Source organism: Odocoileus virginianus, chromosome 6 (assembly GCF_023699985.2).
Source record: "Odocoileus virginianus isolate 20LAN1187 ecotype Illinois chromosome 6, Ovbor_1.2, whole genome shotgun sequence".
In the NCBI taxonomy this organism is placed as follows: Eukaryota; Metazoa; Chordata; class Mammalia; order Artiodactyla; family Cervidae; genus Odocoileus; species Odocoileus virginianus.
This window is the reverse complement of record NC_069679.1, coordinates 48,720,785-48,737,994: the sequence shown is the minus strand read 5'-3', so window position 1 is coordinate 48,737,994 and position 17,210 is coordinate 48,720,785. Positions and strand designations below refer to the sequence as shown.

General features: G+C 38.8%; 1 protein-coding gene and 1 long non-coding RNA gene across 7 annotated transcripts in view; one reads left to right on the top strand and one right to left on the bottom strand.

The window, feature by feature from the left end:
- Positions 1 to 393: 393 nt before the first annotated feature.
- ATP8B4 (ATPase phospholipid transporting 8B4 (putative)) overlaps positions 394 to 17,210 on the bottom strand; it is a 299,006-nt gene continuing 282,189 nt past the window's right edge. For 5 of the 6 annotated variants that reach the window (XM_070469294.1, XM_070469295.1, XM_070469293.1 and 2 more), the window contains 4 exons: positions 14,834 to 15,079; positions 10,061 to 10,199; positions 7,071 to 7,201; positions 394 to 2,570 (listed from right to left, as the gene is read on the bottom strand). In XM_070469294.1, coding sequence (XP_070325395.1) covers positions 2,289 to 2,570; positions 7,071 to 7,201; positions 10,061 to 10,199; positions 14,834 to 15,079 — 798 coding nt within the window. In that variant the 3' untranslated portion in view covers positions 394 to 2,288. The remainder of the gene's footprint in view (positions 2,571 to 7,070; positions 7,202 to 10,060; positions 10,200 to 14,833; positions 15,080 to 17,210) is intronic. The other variant, XM_070469297.1, reaches the window with a different exon arrangement.
- On the top strand, positions 1,732 to 7,087 carry LOC110133543 (uncharacterized). The gene is made up of 3 exons (XR_002312792.2): positions 1,732 to 1,802; positions 2,438 to 2,644; positions 7,006 to 7,087. It is a non-coding gene; the product is annotated as an uncharacterized lncRNA (long non-coding RNA).

Here is a 17,210-nt window from a genome sequence, read left to right as displayed (position 1 = left end):
AATTTTACTGTTCCCCAAAGCATCACCAACACGCTTCAGGCCTTTTTATCTTCTGGGTCAAAATAATCTTGGCACTTGAACAACCTTGCAATGGGTGTGTGAATTTATTTGGATCTCATAGGGCCAAAGTAAACTGATAAATGTGTTTCTCTCACAGCTATCCACATTATGTGTTTATAAACAGCCTTATTTAATTTGAACTGAATTTGCAAACGTGGACCATTCCTAATCTTTCCCATCCCTTAAACATAGGTTGCACTAGTTCATTTTGTTCTTGACTCTGATCCTAAGAATGATGTACACTTTCCCTAAGAGAGAAAAAATAATTAGTTGATCAATGTAACAAAAACTTTCCCAATGAGTTTCCAATAAAGAAACAACACATCAAACACCAACAGTGCCAAAATATTTACTGAGAGTTTTCAAATCTTTCAAAAATGTTACAGAAAGCAAGCAAACACAGTGAAACTAATGACAAATTAGACACTAAAAACTAACATCTGGATAAATCTATGCAGGCATTAGGAGAAAAGGGTAAATCTATAAGCATTAACTATGATTAAAGCACTGCATTAGGCTTTTTTATACATATCTCATTTGACCCCATTCAGGAAACATTATCCCAGACTTGGAAATGAAAGCAAAAAAAAAAAAAAGGATTGTGTGATCCATTAATATCTTGCTAGCCCATTAGCCATCAAGCTCACCCAAGGGCCATCTGACTCTCTCCAGAAATATAACTTTAATAATTCAATAAAGACCAGATTAAAGATTCTATAAAGTTGGAAACTGATTTGTAGAAAATTGATAAAACATGATTTTTGTTTTCTTATAGAGAAATTTACCTTCATGGTTAAAGTTATATAGAAATACCGCCAAGGTTATTTCCCTTTAGGATACTAACCAAAGTAAGGCTTTTACTTTACCATCTCATTTGATCAAGGCCTTTCCCACTGATTACTTAAGTTCCAGTTCTTCACATTTGCTCTTTTCAAACTCTGTTATTCTGATATTAGTAGTTAAATGGCACTTAACTAATCATCTATTCACTGAGAATTGTTTTTAATGATTTAAGAATTTGGGCTTTGACAATCGTCAAACAACCACATGAGGTAGGTAGAAAATCCTCATTTTACAGAGGAAGAAACTGAGTCCCAGAGGAGGCACGTTACCCTCCAGAGGTTAGCAAGGTAAGCAGCAGAACTGGAGTCTGAACATGAATACACGTGAATTCTTTTTACAGCTGCTGTGCTGGTGACTCACATGTGGACTGAAATTTGGGCTGGTACATCTCCAGAAACTCAACACATATGTTAGAATTATGACAGGTGAACAACCTACACCTGCATACTTAAATAGCAATTAAAGAGATTATTCATTTGGCTTCAAATCTGAGCTTTTCAAAATTGGAAATAACGAAAGTATTTGCAGAAACATTACTTACATGAAATACTATCATCAAAGTGTGAAATTTCAGTGCTTTGCTGAGTCCATCAATAGTTATGGATGACACAAAGTAAATAACTACTGAGTTTGTTATAAAAGTCATTGACAAGTACATAGAATACCTTCTATCTAGAGTCTCTCTTTGACATTTCATGAACATGTCCCTGAGAATTTTTTGAATAAATTTGAACAAGTTGTCAGCCTACCCACTGTAAAGATGCTCAGTCTACTTTGTCTCCAGACTAGTAGAAAAATGTGGAATACCAGCATGTTTTTCTTCTCTTTAGGCATGAAGGGGATCTGTTGTTCTGACTGAACACACAGGTAGAGATCAAGACTGGACAGTGAAAGCTGCTGTAAGTCTGAAAGCACCTTCATGTACAATGTGTACCTCTAAAATTTTAAACATGTATCTTGGAAATAGCTGGCCTTACATATATGTGTTAATGTGTCACAAGGATGCTTTTCACAGCTGCGATATATAACTTGCGAATGTACCGTTTTATCCATCTGAAGATCCATTCTCTGGGTATGCAGATTTACAAGTGTTTCTCCATAAATGAGATTCTAAAGTACAGATTGATTGGTATCTAGGTTGATAGAAATCTGTGCTAGTATTTTCAGAGTTTTGTCCACCAACTCATCAATTAGGCAGTGCCCTCTGGCCTGGTTGTCAGTAGAGTGCATCTCTATCTGATGGGCACTGGCTGCTGTTTGCCACAGGTTTAGGATAAGTGAGGCCATCTGCTCCAGCCTAGCCCCTGACCCCAAACCCTGGAGCCAGCAGATTTCAGCTCCAACTGAAGTGAAAATATAACTGTGTGGTTCAAATTCATTTTGACTCACAGTTTTACTGTTTTATCCTGGCTAAAGCTGCTCACTGTGTCTGTGGTTTTCTTACATAAATTTTCAATCCAGCTAGTGCTATTATACAGTGTCTTTTCCAACCCTGACACTGGGGGTGGATTTTTAACTCGCATGTTTTTTCCAGATGTGATAAGCTCACCGTAGCCCTCTTGGTGAGCAAAAGCATATCCAGATCTTCGTGAGCTTGATCTCCGAGTCTGAGGCTTTCGGCTACGCAGGGGCCTTGCCTTCTTTTGAGCCTTCTGCCACTGGCGGATCTGGAGACAAAGGAGACCCAGAGTGAGACGGAGGATCCAAATGACAGACTCCACATAGAGGGCCACTTCCTGAGGTAAAAACCTTTTCTGTAAAAACAACATCAGTAATAACCAAGTACTCAACTTCACTGCAAAATCTAGTTTTTTACCTAAAAGCCAGGAAAACTGGATACTGGTCAGTTTTTATTTCTACCAAGAGACTATTAAGCAAACAAAAAGTGTTAAGACAAATTTCAGAATTGTCTCCATCTCATACATCCATCTTAAATGAACAAGACCATATTTCGCACAGAATGATTTTGTAACTTGCACCACCCAAACTCAGTCAGTATAACAATTTACAGTCCCATTTCCCCCAAATAAGCCTTTCCTTTCTCTTTTAGAGGTTCTCTGGCTCCAAAAAGTCAGTGGTGACTGGACTAAGAAAATTTGAAATTTATGACTCTCATTTTCTAAACTCTTGTGACAGGGCCAAGTACCATGAGATTTGTCATGGTTTTGATTTCTTGTGGGTTTTCTGGTGACCTTTTGAAGAGCTCAACGTTGTTTGAATGGGTTTGTAGCATCTCATTTCCCTGTAATGCTGAGGAGAGAAAAGATCCAAGGTTTGATGCTTAGCACCTTGTTCTCTAGATGAGCTGACTGATCACTTGGATTCTGACTTTCACGTCAGGAGAAAGTCATCAAGCAGAAAATCATGGTGTGCATAAACATAGAAAGGAATGAGCATCATCTTCCTTCAGCTCATCCATCATTGTCTGGATTTACATCAGAATGAGCTCACAAGGCCAAAGAAAAAGGGCAAACTTTAGAGGGGAATGAGTGAGTCAGTTCAGAAGGAATCTCTTGGCACTTTGGCCCCAGACCAGGAAGGATTTCATGATAAGGGAATTTCTACCTCAGTTCTTCTCAGCATCATCAGCCTGGTCACTCATCTCATCAGTATTTCCCCCTTCTCATGACGTGGCTACAAATGTGTGTCCCCTCTTTCTAAATATGTTCTGTTAATCCCTTGGCTTAGGTAGTTCTAGAATCTATTCTGTTTTTCTTCTAACTGTACTTTTCAACCCAGCTGTTATGAACGCCACCTCCCCCTGTTACTATTAATATATTTCTACAGATATTTAGAGCCCCTTCACCTCATAACTTATTTGTCTCTCTTTTACAACCGTTTACTTTCCCAAGTCAGTAAAGCTTCCCTTTGCCTTGGGAGCAAATGTCCAAAATGCTGCCAGGGGTTACATGGTAGCCAGCCCTACGTTTAGTTTCTTAAGGAACTTCCATACTCTCCTCCATAGTGCTGCACCAATTTAATTCCCACTAACAGTGCTTGAGGGTTCCCTTTTCTCCACACCCTCTCCAGCATTTATTGTTCGTAGACTTTTTGACAATGGCCCCACTGACTGGAGTGAGATGATACTTCATTGTAGTTTTGATTTGCATTTCCCTAATGCTGAGCGATGTTGAGCATATTTTCATGTGCCTTTTGGCCATCTGTATGCCTTCTTTGGAGAAATATTTAGGTCTTCTGCCCATTTTTTGATTGGGTGGGGTTTTTTTTCTATTGAGTCCCATGGGCTATTTGCAAATTTTGGAGACTAATCCCTTATCAGTAACATCATTTGCAATTTTTTTCTCCCATTCTGTGGACTGGCTCTTCATTTTGTTTATGGTTTCCTTTGCTGTGCCAAAATTAGATCCTATTTGTTTATTTTTGTTTTATTTCCATTACTCTAGGAGACAAACCAAAAAAAGATATATTGTTGCAATTTATGTCAAAGGCAAAACATTCTGCCTATGTTTTCCTTTAAGAATTGCATATCTGGTCTTACATTTAGGTCTTTAATCCATTTTGTTTTTGTGTATGGTGTTAAGAAATGTTCTAATTTTTTTTACATGTAGCTGTCCAGTTTTCCCAGCAGCATTTATTCAAGAGATTGTATTTCCTCCAATGTATATTCTTGCCTCCTTTGCCACAAACTGACCACAGGTACCTGGGTTTGCTGCTGGGCTTTCTATCCTGTTCGGGTGAGCTTTTTTTTTTTTTTTTTTTTTTTTTGTTAAAATTTATTTTTTAATTGAAGGATAATTGCTTTACAGAATTTCGTTGTTTTCTGTCAACTATCAACATGAATCAGCCACAGGTATTCACATGTCCCCTCCCTCTTGAACCTCCCTCCTCCCTTCCTCCCCATCCTTCCCCTCTAGGTTGTTAGAAAGACCCGGTTCCAGTTCCCTGAATCATACAGCAAATTCCCATTGGCTATCTGTTTTACATATGGTATAGTAAGTTTCCATGTTACTCTTTTCATCGGGTGAGCTTTATTTCTGTGTTTGGGCCCACATCATCTCTGTTGCTTTACAATGTAGTCTGACGTCGGGGAGCTTGATTCCTCCAACTCCGTTTTCCTTCCTGAAGACTGCTTTAGCTATTCAAGGTTGGTGTGTCTTCATAAACATTTTAAGATTTTTTGGTTCTAGTTCTGTGAAAAAATACCATTGGCAATTTGATAAAGATTGTACTGAATCTGTAATTGCCTTGAGTAGTATAGTCATTTTGATAATATTCTTTCAATCCAAGAACATGGTATCTATTTCCATCTGTACTTGTCATCTTTGGTTTCTTTCATCAGCATCTTATAGTTTTCAGAGTACAGTTCTTTTGCCTTATTAGGTAGGCTGATTCCTAGGTATTTTGTTCTTTTTGATGCAACAGTAAATGGATTGTTTAATTTCTCCTTATTATCTTTTGTTGTTAGTGTATAGAAATGCAACAGATTTCTGTGTATGAATTTTGTATCTTGAAACTTTACCAAATTCAGTGTTACTACTACTCTGGTAGCATCTTTAGGATTTTCTGTGTATGATATCACGTCATTCACAAGCAGTGACAGTTTTACTTCTTCTATGCAGTTGTTGGAATGTAAGTTGGTACAGCCACTATGGAGAATGTATGGATATTCCTTAAGAAACTAAAAATAGAGCTACTATATGATCTTGCAAGTCCACTCCTGGGCATATATCTAGAGAAAACCATATTCGAAATGTTCATGCACCCCAATGTTCATTGTAGTGCTATTTATAGTAGCTAAGACATGGAAGCAACCTAAATATCCATCAACAGATGAATGGATAGAGAAGATAAGGTATATTTATACAATGAAATATTAGTCATTAAAAAGAATGAAACAACGCCATTTGCAGCAACACAGATGGAATCTAGAGATTATCATACTAAGTGAAGTTAGAGAAAGACAAATATGATATCACTATATGAAGAATGATACAAATGAACTTATTTACAAACCGAAACAGACTCAGAATATTTAACAATAGCTTTAAGTTCATTCTCTAATTATGTTGACATTATTTAAAATGGAACTCTCTTCTTAAATTCCTTTTGAGGGTACTCCTTGGTAGTTTATAAAACTAAAAGATTTTGTGTACTAATATTTTGTATTGTAAATTTGTGTATTTGATAACTAGCTGAAGTTACGCTTTAAATTTATATGCGTGCTAAGTTGCTTCAGTCATGTCCAACTCTTTGCAACTCCATGATTTCAGCCTGCCAGGCTCTTTAGTCCATAGGATTTTCCCAGGCAAGAATACTGAAGTGGGCTACCATTTCCTTCTCCAAAGGATCTTCCCCACCCAGGAATTGAACCCGAGTCACTTACATCTCCTGCACTGGCATTGAAAGGCAGGTTCTTATACCTCATAGATATAACTTATGTGTTTATACTTATCAAAATTACTGTTATTTAGAGTGCTTTTTTAAATTAACATATTCATTGTTTTAACTGTGATGATGTGGATTTGTGGTGTAGAGGCATATGTTAGTAGTACAAAGTGTTTTAAATGTGATGTTGACTTCCTATTACTGTTATTTGGTGCATGAATCTTGTATCAATGTTTGAATTGCTTATTGGATTGGATTGTTAAGTGTGCACTTTGCTTTGATTGTGGATGCTGTAGGTGCTTCAGAAAGGTAAGTCTATGGTTGGGGTTTGTGTTAAGTTAGGGGTTGGGCGGAAGGATAGACTGGGAGTTTGGAATGGACATGTATACACTGCTGTATTTAAAATAGATAACCAACAAGGACTTGTGTAGCACAGGGAATGTGTGTCAATATTCTGTAATAACCTAAATGGGAAATGAATTTGAATAAGAATAGATGCATGTATATAACTGAATCACCTTGCTGTATACCTGAAACTACACTTTAATCAACTATGTGCCAATATAAAAAAATACACAACTTGACTTGTAATTTATGACTCCTCACCCACATTTAGTGTAGACAGTTATCTCCGTTGGCACTCCCAGTGCTTGTACGTTCAGATGTGGACAGTTCCAGCTAATGTGATGGTGTGCACCTACCGGTAGGTGTTTGCTGATGAAAACTTCATTAGCTCTTCCCTGGACTTCTTGTCAGGCAGAGGACATGGTTCCAAGAGCAAAGAATCAACCCCTCAAGTACCCATCAGTGCTGCAACATACCTGATCACTCAGCGTTGGGAATAAATCCACCTTCAAAAATCTGAATGCCACCACAGGCATAACTGAAGCCACTGTTGTTAAGAGAATAACAAGCCAGATGCACTTCTGGGTCAAGGAATGTCGTGCATTTCCTATTATTAAAGAAAAATAAACACTGTGGTTATAAATCAAGACTGAATTATTGAATTAATTGTTTGGATTTCCTAGAGAGAAACACTGGGTATCTTCCCCCAGCATATAGTATGCTCAGTGGTAAGAAAAGGGCAAGAACAATGGTAATATCACCCTTGGGAACTGCTTCATGGTTTGATCACTAGGAGACTGATAGCCAGAGACATGCATTGTCTGATCCAGGTTCAGTCCGCCTTCACTGAAGAACAGCATTCTCTCATCCAGTTTCAGGATGCCTCAACCACAAAGGAGTCACTAAAGTCACATTTACCCTTAAAACTATCATATCAAATGACACAGTAGATGTTCTAGATGCAGGTACAATCGCAAATGATGGTCTCCACTGGCTTGGTCATAAAAAGTAAGCTGTATCTATGACAAGATCAACCTTTTAAATCCAGGCAACAGCCTCGAGTGGACATGCTGATCTCTGATGTTCCCATGGATATAAAGTCCTCAAGGTCCCAAGGTGATCAGAGATGCTCCTGGGTTTGTGAAAAGGGCATTCTCCACACTGGGAAACCACTGATGCAGTCATTCAATATACTAGTTCTAGAGAATAGTGAAATTCCTTCCCAAGCCTGGAGCCAGTGTTCTTATTTTATACTCACACCTTGTATCCTGGGCTGTTTGTCTAAACAAAGCAATAGCGGTCAGTGGGGCCGGCAGACAAATTATACAGAAGATGTCAACTGTACTTATATTGCCAAAATGAGCCTTTGTTCCTTTTGTTGCTTTTCTAGGCACATGATACCTCCAATTATCCCTCCCAATCCTACAGCATTACCACTATTTGAATGGGCTTTAGGTGTGAGGGCTTGGCTACTTATTGGAATGTCTGCATTTCCTGTCTTCGTAGGATAGACACTGCCTACCAAAGACCGCTTGATACCAACTGCCTGAGCAGAAATGAACAACTCCATAAATTAAATGACTCTTTGAGCTTCTTGAAGCTCAGTACCTGCAGCCATGGCTGGGGAAAAAAAAAAAAACAACAATCACTTTAAAACCACACTCCTCCTGTTTGCTGCTGGCTACTAAGAAAAAAATTTCTTAAACCTCAGTGTTGATCTAACTTGAAAAGTCTCATTGGAACTCAGTAATTAATTCCTGGAATGGCATGTGCTTAGCTGGAGAGAGTGGTCACCACACAGACTACTTTCTCCAGTTGAGGCATTCCAGTCTCATTATGAATGTGCGAACGCTCTCTTAGGACTGGAAGTCTTCTGGTCAACACACTGAACTTTCAGATTTGGCACCAAAGAGAACAGAAAAGGAAAAACTTAAATGTCTCTTTTTATCCCCTAATATGCTTATGCTTATTCACAACCATCATATTTCTACATGGTTGGAACCTTTTGGTGGACAAAGGATTAACAGTTTATATTAAGTAAGAGTGGTGCAATTTAAATATTTCCAGGTACACAGAGCAAGACAAAAAATTGAATATAATACTCTTAAATGTATATATGCATTTAAATGGAATTACAATCTTAATGGAATTAATCTCAATTACAATCTTGGAAATGTAGAACCCGATAGTTGCTCTTATTTTGCTTTCTCTATGAATCAGTCTTCTAATAATTGTTTTTCTAGACTCAGTTTCCCAACTAATAGATGCAGATCTCAGCCTTACCTAATCGAACTCAAGAAGGTTGTCACTGTGCATCTCTTTCCCACATTTCCAGGATGAACTCAGAAACATCTTTGTTACCAGCTTATTTCACACACACTAGAAATTTTAAAACTTCTTTAAAAAGTCTATTAATAGCCCCACTGTGTAAAACTCAGTGGCCTTTGCTGGGAATCATTTTGAAATACGGGGGGGCAATGACAGTATACTCCAAAGGTAGGCCAGACGTATACTCTTGGTGGAATCATAGAATATTAGGGGCTCAAGGGATTTTAGGAGGCCTTTTGCTACCCATCTGCTGTTCACTTGCAATATTCCCCAACCAGTAATCAAGTCACATTTGCTTTAATCATCATTATCATGGTTAACATTTATTGATAAAGTACTATGTACCAAGCTGCATGCTAAGCATTTTACATGTATTATCTCATTTAACCCTCACAAATTCCCTATAAAAGTTGGAACTATGAATGTCCCCAAGTTTAGAAGGTATAAAAGGAAAAGAAACTTGCCTAAGGTCACACATCTTATACGTGACAGAGAACACTGGCTGGCTGTGCCACTTACAGCCTACTGCCCAGAAACTTTAAAAGACTAAATTATACACTGGGCTTCCCAGGTGACACTAGTAGTAAAGAAAGTGTCAGTTGCTCAGTCTGTCCAGCTCTGTAACCTGCCAGGCTCCTCTGTCCATGGGATTGTCTAGACAAGAATACTGGAGTGGGTTGCCACTTCCTTCTCCAGGGGAGCTTCCCGACCCAGGGATCAAACCTGGGTCTCCTGCATGGCAGGCAGATGCTTTACCCTCTGAGCCACCAGGGAAGCCCACTTAACACACCCACAAATTATACACTTCTCTTCTAAATGAAAATATGTTCCACAGGTAAACTTTGGCATAAATGCTGGTTATAATGTGGCATAAAAGGGAGAGCCTCGCATTTCTTTTTCTTCCCTCTATTATATACCTGAACTTCACGGTTTTCAGGCAGCTCTGATATATATGTGCTATGCCTCTGATTTGAAAAGGGACAGTCTGCTAGGAAACTCTAAGCCTCCAGCTGTCTGATTCAGTCAATTTCTAGAGACAGAATTACTGGTCATTCCTAGTCCCACAAAAATGAAGATACATTACAAAGACAAATGACATCTTGACATTATGCCCCAGCAAATAACATGACTCACTTACCAACAAATGGAAACTGGTTTGGGAAGATGCCAAAGATGCCATTACTGTGCATTGTAAACAAAATGGAGAAATAAGTGGCTATGCTGCCCCAGATGAAGACATGGTTAATGACAGTCCAATAACTGGTATCCAAGGCTATCTGTAAATAAAGTCAAATGCAAAGGGGAGATTGTTGAGGATGAAAAGAGCATCATTTTACTGAGTAATGTCTCCTCAGGACACTTCTGTGAAAAGACAATTGTACCTGTCTAGTTACCAGCCAACCACAGGCCCTACCACATTCTGCACAACACAGGAGACTGATGTGACATTTCTGGTAGACAACTGACCTTAGGACTTGTATCTGCCAGCCATTATATCTAACAATATTGAGTGAAAATCAGGAAATAAAATGTTAAACTTTTAAATGAGAAATAAGCAGAGTGGCTTCTAATTTCAATGCTACTTTCCAAATTGCTCTCTAAATTTGTCTATTGGAAAACTTTTTCATAGTGAGAAAGTGCAACATTTTAAGATCTGTACATAGATTTTCATTTGACCATTTTGACACAGGTATAGTCTGTTTTATATCAATATTCTAATTCATTTTGATTACCATTTCTGTTAAATAATAACAAAAATCCTTAATCCACTTTTGGCATCAGAAGTTGGGCTTCATGGTGATCTGGGAGCATATTCACAAGCCCTTCTCCCATCCAATAACTTGTTATGACAGCACAGCTGAAAAAGAGTGATCTGATAGGGGAAACTAAGGAGGCCACTGGTGAATATGAACACTTCAGTTCTCAGAGGAAAACAACGTAGGTTCTGTGAAACTGGGTTATTTGTAGTGATGTGGATGAACCTAGAGTCTGCCACACAGAGTGATGTGAGTCAGAAAAACAAATACCATATATTAGCTTATATACGTGGGATCTAGAAAAATGGTACTGATGCAGGACAGGGACAGAGATGCAGATAGAATGTACACGCGGATGCAGGTGGGGTGAATTCAGAGTAACTGATATAACACTACACCGTGGGTAAAACAGATAGCTGGTGGGAACCTGTAGCATAGCACAGGGAGTTTAGTCAGCTTGGTGCTCTGTGATGACCTTGCGGGCTGGGAGGGAGGCTCCAGAGGGAGGGGCTATATGCACACATATAGCTGATTTACATTCTTGTACAGAGGAAAGTAATACAACATTGTAAAGCAGTTTTACTCCAGTTTTTCCAATTTTTTTAAAAGTAGGTTCTAGCATCCTTATTTGCATCTCCGAGGTTCCAAATGGTCCAAATTAAAGTTTAGATTTCTAGCAGAGTCTCAGAAAGACCACAGGTTTCCTGCCTGCCCAAGGGGGCTCTACCTACACAGTAAATAGACTTTTCTGCATATAGAGACATACTTTCCCTTCCCACATGAAGTTACTGTCCTTTAAAATGATGCCCCATAAAAAGAATGTTAGCAGCCTTGATGAAACTGCAGGGGTGCCAAAAGGACAGCCTTTTCTTTCCTCAAGAGGCCTGAAAACAGAAAGCCGTGCCTTCTATACCTCAGCAAAGAAAGACTTGCTGGTTTCCCTGCTCATTCCTCAAGACAGCTGACCAAAATCTCTAGCTCTAACTTTCACCATCTGTTAGTTCATTACCATTAAAAAACACCAATAGTTTGACCTGTGTAGGTATGAGTAGGTAAAGAAAAATCACAACCAATTTAAGAGGACTTGACTGGGGGCGGGGGGCGGGGAAGTAGTTCCTACAATGAAAAAGACAGACAAGCACTATAACAATAATTTTAAAAAGCAATGAGAACTCTTAAGGAGAAGCAATTAGATCATAGAAAAAAAATTCTGGAAGAAAAAAGTGTTATTTCTGAATTTAAAAATTCAATAGAGAAACCAAATAAGAATAGTCACTGATTAGAACTGAATATTCTGTAAAAACAAATGGAAACATATAACAGGGCAAAAACTCTGAGAAATGGGAACCATGTGCAAAACCAATATGAGACATGGATGGTAAATCCATAGATGTCCAATCCATGGGCCCAACATTCACATAATGGCATCCTAGAAAAAGAAAAAGTAGCAATCAAAGAAATGACAAAGAACACTGCTCTGTGATAGCAGCAAAGATTTTCAGATTGGGAGGGTACTCTAAATTATAGGCAAATCAATGAATGAAGTTACATTCTGGTAACATTTGTGAAGTCCAAGGATAAAAAACATAGCCTCTAGGGATTACAAAGGAAAGAGAATCAGCTTAATATCAAGCTGTTACACTGAAACAGAGATGTAGTGGAAAATCATTTACAGAATTCTTAAAACACTCTGATTCAAGAGTCTTATACCCATCCAATATATGATTTAGCTGTGAAGATAAGGATTTGAACTCAAAAGTATAACATCTATGTACTCCTTCTGCAGAAATTACTCATGCTTAGAGAGGGAAACATGTTAATGCCACTCTCAAAATGAGCTTATTCACAAAATTCCTGAAATTTACTCTGTGGTACTAAAGACAGCAGTTTCTGATTGAAGCCATGATTTCTTGATGGATGCGTTAGCTATTTCAGATACTTCCAGTTCACTCTTTTATTTCCTCCTCTGCTATAGAATTGAAAACAGGGGACCTAGCCATGGAGGGTTCACAAAGCATCAATATGCTTTATGTAATTGTGAAACAGACAAACAGAATTCCTCTGAGCAGAGAAATCTGGTTCTGATTTTGGATGCTATCTGACTCTGAATTTTGAACTCCCAAGATGTCAAGTGTTAGATGGCTTTGGTATGAACTTAATGATACTCACTTAGATGGAACAAGGAATGGCAGAGATGTCATTTAAAAGCAGTAATGTTTACAATTGACTCATTCAGTCTAATAAATATTGAGTCATGAAGAGAAAGTCTGGGGTTTAACGAGATCTTTTGTTGATATAAGTAGCTAAGATTTGTAAAAGAGATTATTTATAGGATAGAAAAAGGACTGACCAAAGACAATTCAAACTCTGTAAAAATTTAGCTCTTGATTGATACTTTCACCCTTAAAATGCACACAAAGGCAAAGAACAGAGGTCACACTGCTTGTTGTATCCACCCAGAGGTACAAATTTTAACGGATTAGAAAGCTTTTGAGAACTCTAACTCAAAATCTAATAGTATTGTCCACCATTTGCATTAAAAAAGAAATAAAAACAAACTCAAGATGTCCAATGATGATCAATGGATCATCAAAGATCATTCCTACCAGATGGGAATGTAAATTGGTGCAGGCATTATGCAAAGCAATATGGAGGTTCCTCAAAAAACTAAAAGTAAAGTTGCCATGTGATTCAGCACTCCCACTCCTGAGCATGTATCTGGACAAAACTGTAGTTCAAAAAGATACAGATTCCTCAGTGTTCATAGCAGCACTGTTTACAATAATCAAGACATGGAAGCAACCGGAGTGTACACTGACCGATAAATGAATAAAGAAGATGTGGCATGCACACACACACATGCAGACACACACTGGAAGACTACTCAGCCATAAAAAGAATGAAATCATGCCATTTGCAGCAACATGGATGGACCTAGAGATCGTCACACTAAGTGAAGTAAGTTAGAGAAAAACAAATACCAAATGATATCACTTATATGTGGAAAATAAATATAATACAAATGAAGTAATTTATGAAACAAAAAGAGACTCACAGACATAGAGATCAGACTTGTGACTGCCAAGATGGAGGGGGTTTAGGAGAGGGATAGATTAGGATTTGGGATTATCAGATACAAACAACAAGGTCCTACTGCATAGCACAGGAAGGTATAATATATTCAGTATCCTGTGATAAACCATAATGGAAAAGAATATGAAAAAGAATATATATAAAACTGAATCACTTTGCTATATAGCAGAAATTAGTATAATATTGTAATTCAATAAAATAAATTTTAAAAAATTATTCCTACCAGAAAAGCTTATATGAACTTGAGATTCAAATGTGCCACACACCTAACATTCAACCTCTTGAATACAGAAAGGTACTGCCAAATAAACATTACATCCCACTATAAGACTAGATGCATGAAGCAGGACACCCAAAGTTGCTGCTCTGGGACAACCTAGAGGGGTAGGGTGGGGAGGAAGGTGGGATGCAGTTCAGGATGGGGGGGACACGTATATACCTATGACTGATTCATGTTGATATATGGCAAAAACCATCACTATATTGCAAAGTAATTATCCTCTGAGTGAAATAAATTTTAAAACCTCGAAGTTACTAACTCTTACAGAAATCATGGGAAAGTTTCTATTATCATTACCATTAGAAACTTTTTCTCCCAAGAAGGAAACACAGGGAGGAAGTAGTATATCAGTTCTCTTTATGTACAGTGTTCAGTCCCAAGAAGTGCCCGATTCATTGTGAGGTTTCTACTAATATGGAGGTTATAGACACAAAATGCTAATCTCCTACATCTGGGGATTTATGTTAAAACTTCCTGTTTCATCTCAGAATGTGTAGTTAAAAAGAAAATCCCAGTATTACAGGGGTCCCCAGCCTGCAGGATCTAATGCCTGATGATCTGTGGTTGCTGTAATAATACTAGAAATAAATGCACAATAATTATAATGCATTTCTGAAACCATCCCCCCACCACCCTGGCCCGTGGAAAAATTGTCTTCCATGAAACCAGTCCCTGGTGCCAAAATGGTTGAGGATCCTACTAAGATTACTGCCAACAAATGAAGCAGAATTTTACAAGCTGTAAAGCCATCCAGTTAAGATATTTTCACCAGAAGGGTTACCTGCACGCTGACCACAATGACCAAAGACGTGGCCATGGTCACTGCAAAAGACTGGTAGTCTGCAGTGTGCTGTCCATCATCTCCAGCCATGCTGTGAAAGGCCCCATAGGGGATGAAGAAAAGGGCTAATGAGGTATAGATTCCATGTGCCACACAGATGAAAAATTCATGCTTGTTAAAAAGTAGATTCAGCTGCCCAGGTTTGTAGAGCTGGGGATAATCCATGCTATTCTGGTCACTAACATCCTGTCAACAGAGAGATACTTTAGTGGAGGAGGCTCGAGGAGAAGTTAGAGAAACTCCGAATTTCCTGTCTCTAGAAATAGCATGTGCATATCTAAGCATGGCCTTCCCAGGTGGCTCAGCGGTAAAGAATCCACCTGCCAATGCAGGAGACGCAGGAAATGAGGGTTCAATCCCTAGGTCAAGAAGGTCCCCTGGAGGAGAAAATGGCAACCCACTCCAGTATCCTTGCCCACGGACAGAGGAGCCAGACAGGCTAGAGCCCATAGATCACAAAGAGCTGGACACGACTGGGCACGCATGCACTATCTAAGCATGCCCTAATATGCACTACTCATTACTTTGTTTTCATTCCCATAGTAACCCAAAGGATATTAAAATTATCCCTACTTTATATAGGAGGAACCTGAGTCTCCAAGAGAGATTGATGAGAGGCCACACAGCTTTTATAACAGAACCAGAACGTGACTGCATGTGCATATTTGGCTTCAAATTGAAGTTTCTTTTCTATTCTCCTGAAACTGTACTCATGCTCCCAGAATTCTAGTACATCTAGTGCAGCCAGTGGGTCCTGGGGTTAACTGCTGAGGCAGTGACAGGGGATGCCAGCAGACAGCCTGAGTCAGAAAAGGCCCACCTGAGTTCCCAACTTTGGGGTGGGGGGAGTGTGAGCAGGAGGAAAGGAACAGGGAAAGAGGGAACAGAATGTGGATTCCAGGTGGAAGGGAGCTGAGCCTGCAGAAGTGAGAGTTCTACCCAGGGAAGACTCCATAGGCAGCTACCAGGTGCTCAGGTTAAAGAATTTAGACAGAATGAGAAGGCATCATGTTTGGGCCCAGCCAGGTCCTGGGAGAAGCTAAAGCTGTGTTTCTCAAACTTAATGTGCACACTAATAACCTGGGAACAGATTGCACTTCAGTAGGTTTGGGGTGGGGCCGGAGACTGCCTTTCCAACAAGCTCCAAAGCAATGCTGGTGACCACACTGTGAGCACCATAGCCAAACACCACAACCGGCTTCAAAGCCAGACAATCCTGAGTTCAAATCCCAGCTCTGCTGCTTAGCAGCTGTGTAGTCTTAGACCCATCACTTAACCTGTCTGAGCCTCAGGTTCCTCATCTTCAGAAGTGCAAATAACACTATCTCCCTCATAGGATCACTGTCATGATGAAATGGGTATGTATTCAACAGAGTTCTTGCCACAGTTCATATAATTTAAAAACAAGATGCTTCTATAAATAATAACAAGATAATGATAGTAATAGTAACAATAGTGTTACAGTCTCAGAGTCAAGTGGCCTGGTGCTAGGTTGAGGTCTGTCACTTATTTGACTGTATGACTTTAAGAGAATGATCTTAACTTCTGAGTTTTAGTTTCCTCCTTATAAAATAAGCAGAGTCATAGATGGTCACTGAGGCCTTCCAGCATAGCATCCCATGATCAGAAGATCATTTTAAGGGTCAGAGTAGACAAACCAGAAAAGGGTAGGGGTAGACACTCAACTTGATAGCAATAAGGGGCCTTACTGTATATACAGCTGACCCTTGGAACAACATGGGTTTGAAGTGAGTAGGTTCACCTACACACAGAATTTTTCAATAAATACGTACTACCTGATCCACTCTTAGTTGAAACCTCAGATGCAGAACCATGGATATGGAGTTACCACTCTACAGTTATAGGAGAATTTTGGACTATGTGGGGGTATGGGCCAAGGTGAGGGGGACCCCTAACTTTTGTGTTGTTTCAAGGGTCAACTGTATGTTTTTCATCTATATCTTTTAGCTCTTAGGTTATTTCCATATCTTATTTATTATCAATAATGCTGCAATGAATACAGGACTATATATATCTTTTCAAATTAATGTTTTGGCTTCCTTTGGATAAATATCCAGAGGTGGAATTGCTGGATCACCTGATAGCTCTATTTTTAATTTTTTCCAGGATTTCTATACTGTTTTCCAGTCTGTTCAGATTTTCTGCTTAAACATAAATCAGCCTTAGTAGTATGTATGTTTCTAGAAATTTATTCATTTCTTTAAATTGTCCAATTTGTTGCTGTTCATTAGTCTCTTATGATCCTTGTACTTTTGTGGTCAGTTGTAATCTCTACTATTTCTGATTTTGAGTCTTC